General features: G+C 36.7%; 1 protein-coding gene across 1 annotated transcript in view; it reads right to left on the bottom strand.

The window, feature by feature from the left end:
* The window catches only part of LOC103389234 (collagen alpha-1(VIII) chain-like), an 18,211-nt gene that overhangs the window by 2,687 nt on the left and 6,711 nt on the right, over nucleotides 1-8,813 (bottom strand). The window contains exons 4-6 of the mRNA XM_017038542.2: nucleotides 1,907-2,084; nucleotides 420-691; nucleotides 2-305 (exon numbers count right to left, since the gene is read on the bottom strand). Of these exons, the coding sequence (XP_016894031.1) occupies nucleotides 2-305; nucleotides 420-684 (569 nt within the window). The 5' untranslated portion in view covers nucleotides 685-691; nucleotides 1,907-2,084. The remainder of the gene's footprint in view (nucleotide 1; nucleotides 306-419; nucleotides 692-1,906; nucleotides 2,085-8,813) is intronic.

The raw sequence follows: 8,813 nt of genomic DNA, 5'->3' as shown, positions 1-8,813 counted from the left end.
ACCTGGTCCTTCTCCACCTTTTGGGCCAAGATCACCTTTTAGTCCTGGTAAGCCTTGTCCCCCAGGTTTACCTGGTATTCCTGGCATGCCTGGTTTTCCTATTCCTGGGTAACCTTGAGGACCAGGAGGTCCTGGCTTTCCTGGTAACCCTGGCAATCCTTGACCTGGTTGTCCAACAGGTCCTTGTGGCCCTGGTGGTCCAATTGGCCCGGGGGGGCCTGGAACTCCCTGTGGTCCCTCTCTGATACCTTCTCCACCAGGACCGAGAGGGGATGGACCTTTAGCCCCTCTGGGGAATGTTTGCCCTGAATTAGAGTGGAAACATTGCAGTTAATGTTGATTGGCTATTGGACTAATTAAGTACTCCTCAAATATGTAGAGTTAAATCAAAGCAAAAACCAAAAAATGAATGGCCTCACCTTTGCCTTCAGGCAGTGGCCTTTCTTTGCCAATTTGTAAAGGAAGATGGGGGAGCTCTTTCCCATAGTGTGGCAGTAAAGGCATTGGAGGCATTTCATTCCCTAGGAACTGCTGCTGAGGAAACCCATCATTGTTCTGTGGCAAGGGCTGGTGCTGCGGTGGCGGCCCCTTGTGTCCATAATAAACCCCACCTTGGGCGAGGTGTAACAAACCCAGCTGGCACAAAGCAATATGTAAAGATAAGAGATGGAATGGTGTTGCCATAATCTTCCTGCAATGGAAAAAGAATGAAGTAAAGTTATGACAGTACATCCAGGTGCCCCTAGAGAGCAGCACCACAGGCCTATTGTCAATGTTGTGAAATATGTGACAGGTGTACGATGCCACAGACCAGCACGCTAAGATGAATACAAAACATTCAGGGGAACAATCCAACGATATAAAATACAAATTGATCCAGCTTGTATTGGATCATTGAAAAGTTATTGTCGTCTCAAGCATTAGCTGTGATGCTCATTTGTGGCCAGCAGGCTGCACTGTTTTATAACATTCCTTATTTTTTTCCCTGAAGGCAAAGTGCCTGTTTGATTTAGAGCCTTGGTGGTCAAACCCAAAAAGAGAACCCCAACTTGTTCTGTGTTTACATATGTAAGAGCCCAGAGGGCTCACATTTCTGACACATGTTATGCTGCATACATCACCAGTGTATAAATCACATTTCCAAGAACCCAGAAGGGACATAGTTGGGTTGGAACTTAACCACAGTCCTTAAAGGATATTTTTGCTGGAAAGACTGGTCGAATGCAGCTGATATAATAGTGTGGCAATTAAGTGTAATGTAAAGTGAATGTAAGCCTTTGATGTTTCTGAAGCCAAACCAATTAGCTTAAACATTGGAATTTGCTCATTTTGCTGAGCAGTTCTGAAACCTGTGTAACTGATCGGCGCAGCCAATTTGTTACAGATGTAACAGAGTATTACGTCTTTTGTTATGATGAATATGTCAAAAACTGTCTGGCGGGCTGAAACGTGAACTCCAGAACAACATAGAAAAAGATGGCTGCAACAAAATGTAACTAGCACAGTAACTGATAGCAACTGTGTATAACAACAGAGAACTCCAACCAGAAGGTTAGAATATCAAGGTTTTGAATAAAAGAGCAGCCGTACCGTTTTTTTAATCTGTCAATTAAAAGTTTAAAAAACCACACTGTAGCCCAAACTTCAGTCCTTCACTACAGTTCCAGATACAGATTAAATTGAAAGTCAACTGAAAGGACTGTTGAGAAGCTTAAGTCTATTTATACAACAAAAATCCAATATGAAAATATTTCAAATATTATTTTCAGCTCTACCTAAGTAATTAAAAAGTGTTATTATGTCAGGGAAAAGAGTGTGTGAACTGGTGGCAAATTAATCTAATTTCAACTTTTGGAATTTCATTTGATACAAAATTGTATGATAGCACCAGCACATGTAGCCTTACCTTTAAAGTCTTTTCTTCCTCGACAAGTGAAGCTTGTTCTCTCCTCTCTGCCCTTCAGTTCCTCCGCCTGGTTTCTCCTCAGGTTCCTCTGTGTTGCTCTCCCCTGGGTCTCTTCCAAGACATGAGTGGGAAGTTGGCCATGCACAAGATTCCAGCCAGGTTTTTCTCCTCTTTTTACCTACCAAGAAACATAAATGTCAGGGTCATTAATATGAAGTGGCCACCTTTCACAGAAGTCAGGCTTTTCTTAGCCTTGAATATCCAGGAAGTAGACATATTTTGGCTACACACACATCTGTTTTCATACATAAAGTTAAGCTCAAAACTAAATCTATGCAAGTAAAAATAACATGTTTGCTTTTGTAGAAGGTCTGGGTAATAGGTAGTATTTACCTAATGTAAATCAAAGGTTTGTTTTATGTACAAATTCTTAAAGTTAATGTTGTTTTGTTTTTTTCCACATGACAAGGAGAATAATGTGCAGATGCTTTTTAAACATCTATATTCAGCACCATGGACAGAGTCTATATAGTGTATGTCTGTACATAAATGACAGGTTTACAAATCTTTTTAAACTTATTAAAATAAGTTTATAAAATTAGTTCATAAATAAGTTATTAAAAAAGGAAAGTCACATGGTTTGACTTCAAGTAAATAAATAAATAAAACTTTAGATTGTCAAATGCATTTTTAGTTAGATAACAAAAGGAAAATCTTAAAAAAAAACACTAAAAGTTAGATAATGGTAGTTCTTTTTGTGTACAAATACTAAAATACAAAGTACAGTAAAAGTTAACATAAGCTGAAGTTTGTCAAATATGTCAAAAAGAAATATATCTTCATTCCTGAAGGCATCACTCTGCAGTGAGAAGGGCATTTGTTAACTTCATTTAAAATCTAACCACCGACTCATCAGTGAGTCTAAACAATAGTAAACAATATACTCAAATACATATCTGCACTGTGATCAATTCAACACTGATACAAAAAAACATTTTGAATTGAAAACATCTGTTTCTAGGCCCCTTCAGCCACAATAAATATTTTTTAAAGTATTTTTCCAAACCTTTAGACTGGAAAAGAGTCACTTTGAATATATCAGAAAGGGAAGGAATATGTTTTTTATTGCTTGTTTAAAATAAACATGATTTTACGTAATCGCTGCAGTAAAAAAAAAAAAACCTTCCATTCTCCACACACACATACACACACACAGCAGAAACATATGCTTGGCAGTGAAAGAAGACGATCTCTGTAAAACAATCAGTTAGAAAAGAAGGAGCACAGACAGCGCTGTGAGACACATGTTTCCCTTTCACCTCCCAGAATATACAGTACGTCAAAGGTTTCATGGCTCACAGCAGGGCTTAAAAACTGGACAGAGTAAGAAACAAACGTTACAAATATAAGGAAGATTACCAGAAAGATAACTAATAGCCGGAAGAAAAGAGCCCCAACAAGACAACAGTTAGGTTAGTAAAGAAAAGTTAATTTAGACCTTAAACAATAACATTTATTCAAAGACAACTAATAATATATATATAACAGTAACCTAAAAGACAATAAAAAGTTGAACTAATTTAATCTTTTTTGAAGTTGAAGTTTAATTTTTAAAATCTATGCTTAAAGAAACCCCAGAAACAAAACAACAATATAATTTTCACCAAAACTAATCTAATAGGCTGAATAATCAGTAATATGTAGAGCAGTGGTAAAACTAAAAATATGACCATGTGTCAGCATAGCTATACAGCAACAGTGATAAACTGATGAGGCTACTGTTAATTTAGGATAAAACACCACATACTGTACTGTCTAGCAAAACAGCTGAAAGTGGAATCGACTCAAAGACACAGCTCAAATACCAGACTGAAAAATGACTTTGATAACGCAAAAGAAAATCTAAATATTGTCTAAAGATTTCCACAAATAGTTAAAAGTTAATTGAAAATAAAGAGAAAACAAAAATAATAATACGTTGTAAAAAGTTTAGTCAGAAACATCTAAAAGCTATGTATAGTTAGCGCCCAAAAGCCACGAGTTACCCATAATGCACTGATGATATTGATGTGTATGGACCTGCCTGCTCTACACTGTCCACAGTTTCCATGTTGGAGTTCTTGTATTTACATGAGGTCAGAAACTGGAGATGGAGAGAACATCTGTGTTTACAGATACAGAAACATCTGCATGTTTCTGAACGAGGCCTGCACGAGCAGCACAACAGATAATCACCACTCTGTTTAGATGAACTGGTAATTAGTTTCCTGTCCACGTCTTTGACAAAATGTGCCACAAAGAAATAGGGCTGTACGGTAGTAGCATTAGCATTAGCAAAGGTCCATTTTGCATCTACTGCTTGATTGAGAAGTAAAAATATATTACACATTACTAATGGAAGAAAAACAACATATAAAAGGAAATGCAAGGAGCTGAATCCTAGCTGAAAGGTCCTAAAGTTACTACAGTAACTAGAAAGGGTCAAATGTCAGGTTAACCAATATTGAAAAAAACGAATGAATCAGAAATATCCACCTGTTTGATTTACATTACATTAAGCTGTTGGCTGGAAATAGGTATAGGTTGATCAATGAAACTGATTAAAGCTGAGACCAATAATTCATCCTCCTTACCCAGCTTCACATTAAACAGAACTACAAATGTCCAACAACAGAGAGAGATTAACTCAACTCCATACTGTCCTCCTCACATTTCAGCTATAAAAAAAAGAAACTTTTCTTTGTTCATTTTGGAGTCTTTCATCTCAGGACTGACTGCAGCTGCGACCAAACTTCTTCAGTCACGTCTACACCACCACAGGCCATGATCCCGTGCTACAGAGAGCTAACTGTTTCTACACAGACACTGGAGTTTTCTTCAAACCACCAACACCTAGATCCACCTGGTGACCAACCACATTCCTTTTATCACCTCCAGCTTTGGCTTTAAAAACAATCACATTTCCAATTCTTTTTCTTTTTTTTCCGTTTTACCCTTAAAGGATTCCAGATGGAGGTGACTGTGCTGCTTTATAATCAAGTGATGCGGAGCAGACAAAGTCGTAGCTCACCGATATGTGCGCCAGGCTTAATTTCTTGTGGTCAGGTTTTAGCTTTGAGGGGGTTTTCAACAAGTCCACAGCAGGAGAGCTGAGGCAGGAGAAAAGTGTAACAGTCAGAATAAAGAATTGTTGTCATTTGTTTTAGGATTGGATCAATGTCGCACTGAACATTACAAGTATATAAGTATTTTTTACTCAGTACCTAATGCTATGCATACAGTATGTAGCAGCAGTTTTCCAGGAATTCATCCCTACTTCTTGAGTCATTTGAAATAATACAATGCAGTATTCCTTTGTGAAATTTATGTTGTTTCTAAGCTAACTTTCAGCTATCTTCTATGATATATTTGAGACTAACTTTTAGCTTTTATTAGCTGGACTTGAAACAATCTTTATTTAATTTTAAGAGAAACCATGGCAGTTTGTATAACATGTTAAATTTAACCCACTTCTGGGCTAATTTTTGCAGCATCTAACCTTGAAATGCTAACTTTAAGTTGTCGAAGTATTTTTTCTGTGTTTTGGCTAATTTGGGTGCATTTGTTTTTACCTTTGTATTACCTTTGTATTTGTACCTTTTATTCTTTGGGCAATGTTTTATTTATTTCTTATCTTTCGTATTTGTATCATAACTTTTTGATACCTCATTATTTTATATTAATTTGAGCTCACTGCAATATATACAATGCTACAAGGTGACTTGCCTGTCTTTACCCAACTTTGATGGCATTGTCAGTGTGCTGAGTTGATGTTAACTATGACGGGATCAGTGGTGACAGAACTGGCTAAAATGTAGCCCCAAAGCATTCCAGAGCCATAACCCAGGCTGACTAAAAGTCCTTACTGTTGTTTTTTCTCCTGATATAATAATGACAATTTCAACCCAAACATTTGAGTTTAGACTGATCCCAAATTTATAATGCAGTCTAGCTTCTGTGTCTCTTTAATTAAGACCTTACTTTCTTGGGAGTAATTAAAAATAAATCAGTTTCAGGGGATAAAATGAACACAAGCTACTACTAGTTCCAGGTCCAGTCACATCCTACACAGCATATATCCATAGATGTAGAGGCAGCGTAAGGAAAAGAAGATTAATCCAAGTCAGTGAACACCATTGAAAAATCATTTTTTATATGAGTCATGTGATTTAATAATAAAACGGTGTAAAATCCATTATAAATCAAAGGTCTGCGTGACATTAAAACCTCACTAGAGTATGTTTAATATATACAGCTTTGTATAATGGCTTGAATTTGAGGGAAGGAATGTGAATTATAGTCTATTACCTCTTCTCATTCTTCTGCAAATGATGTTTTGGTACCAGACCACAAAAATCTTAAAATCAGAGCTACTCCAAATAAATGTTATTTTAGGTTGCAGTCATTTAAAATAATAATCATAATTTTTAAATAACCAACTGCTGTACCAACTGAAACAAGGATTTGACTTTTATATTTGATATTTGAGGAAGAAAAGAGGAAAGTAATTCAAATTCCTTGAAAAACTCCACTTCCTGTCTTACCTTTTCTTCCTTTCTTTTTTTTTCTCTCACACACAGTAGTGTGTTTATACCAAACAGCTGCCTGGTTAGCTTAGTATCAATAGCTCAGCTTAGTGGTGATGCAGAGGAGAGTATCTATTGTATATAGAGAAGGTCTGAATAAAACATAGTGCTGCAAACGCTTGTAAACTGTTGTAGTTTGCCACATTTAACAGGCAAATAGGCAAACATGGAGCTAACGCTAATGCTAACCCTCCCTCTACCCCTATCCTGAACCCTAACCCTGTGCTTCATCAACAGCCTTTCCCTTCATTAACCTACAGGTTCAGTTAACATTGTAGTTATTTGCTCCAACACTCAGAGGGCTATTTAGTAGCTATTGTTGGAATTACTTTTGGTTATCCTTTAGCATGTTTGTTATTTATGGCTATGAGGTTTATCTTTTGTTTAACCTTCTACTATTTTTGGTTAAACCAGCCGTCATTCATCAGTGAATCCTGGGTGTTGATAAGGTATTTGGACTAACATTACATTTTGTCTAATTATTAGCTCTGTACAGTCTATATTTTGGTTCAACTCTTATCTATTTCTCCGTTATGTAATTGAGTCGGTGATCTAGACTTGTGTTTTAAGAGACTTTGAATTAATTAAAGTGCTGTGATTGACAGAAAAAATACACTTTTCCCTTCTACATTTCCCAGTACCTGAATCATGTGCTATTTCCTATTCACTGAAAACCTCTTTTTCTGAGCTGTTCTGGACCACTGTTCGTTTTTTCAGAATTCACTGACATTTATGTCTGAGAGAAGGAAATGTATCCAGACTAGAATCATTTAGAAATACTTTTATTTTCCCAACAGCTAAGTTCATCCTGTTGGAACGGCAGCAGTAGGGAGTTTTCAGAATTCCTCAGGTTCTAGTGTCATTCCTCACATCCTCCTCCATGTCTGCTGCTGCTGCTGCTGTGTTTAATTTAAAAAGTTAACAAAAGGGACTCATGGGACTTATGCACTATGTATATTACAATGTACTAGAGTCATTTTTGGAAAATATCTAAACATACTGTATATAACTAAAATACCTTATAGTGTATCTATGTTTCCGTTCCTCTAGCTTTTCCACTGCATTTATTGTGTTGAAAATCAGTTAAAAAAAACTACAGAAGTTCAAGTCTATGGCAAAAATAGCTAATGACCAATATAATAAATTAGTCAAAATATTTTAATTAGAGCTGAAACTTAGATAACAATGAAATTACAATTAAATGACAAAACTAAAATGTTAAAAGCTCAATAAAAATAAAAATAAAAAGCTCCCCAGAAAGTCAACCAAGAAGCTGGTCAATTAGAGAAGTTAAAACAAAGGTTAGCTTAACGTTAGCTTCCAAACAACTAAGGATTGACACATAATTGAACAAAGAAAATCCACAGATATCATACATACATATGTGTGTGTACGTGTGTGTCCACACACACACTGTTCACTCAATGACAGATACTCTCCCTCCTACAGCTCTGGAAAAACCACAAGCCACTGAAAGTCTGGCCACAATTTTCATTTCAGGCAAAAATGGGAGACGTAGGAGAATTATTTTCCTATTAGCTCTGGGTTCTGTCAAAACACAGTATCCTGTGTCAGTGGACACCACTTAATATCAACGCAGAACCAAGAGGCTCTTCAGATTCCTCCACATTCACACTTCACATCAAAACACCTCTAAGTCCATCTGATTGTTTTTTTTCAGGATGTGCCGACTTATCTTACACAGCGGGAGGTTTCCTAATTCTCATTCTTTCCCAGACTTTTTTTTTACTCCTTCTGTTAGGGACCGTGCACTCACTGGTGATGATTATTTTTACAGGCGGCTACAACAGTTTGGCCCTTGATCAGTTCTGATCACTTCGCACAAACCACAGTCTCCCGAGGGATTTATGGAGCCTGCAGCTGCACAAATATGGTTTGTGTAAACTGTGTAAATCAGGAGGAAAGTCTTCGACCCAACTTTTTTCTACTTCAACTAACTGGTTCATTGTTTAGACTATTTCTGCTTTCTGTTCCTTGCGTTTTTGTCACAGGAGGTCTTCCTCTTTTCCTCTTGCCAGACATCTCCCTCTCCAACATCCTTGGTCTGATGTGAAGTAAAAATTCACTTTAAGTATTTTAATGCATCAAGTTTTAGCACACCAAAGCTTTATTTTAGACCTGTATTGTTTGACTGTACATTAAGTAGTTAAAACCAATTAAAAAACATCAGTAATAAAGACCCATTAATCCTGTAACAGAAATAGATATTTTTTGTCTTTTGCAAAAAAACACAATCTTTTGGGGTGAACGGCAGCACTTCC

The sequence above is a fragment of the Cynoglossus semilaevis genome, chromosome 14 (assembly GCF_000523025.1).
Source record: "Cynoglossus semilaevis isolate Cse_v1.0 chromosome 14, Cse_v1.0, whole genome shotgun sequence".
In the NCBI taxonomy this organism is placed as follows: Eukaryota; Metazoa; Chordata; class Actinopteri; order Pleuronectiformes; family Cynoglossidae; genus Cynoglossus; species Cynoglossus semilaevis.
Note: the sequence above shows the minus strand (reverse complement) of the source record. Positions and strands in the feature narration are given on the sequence as shown.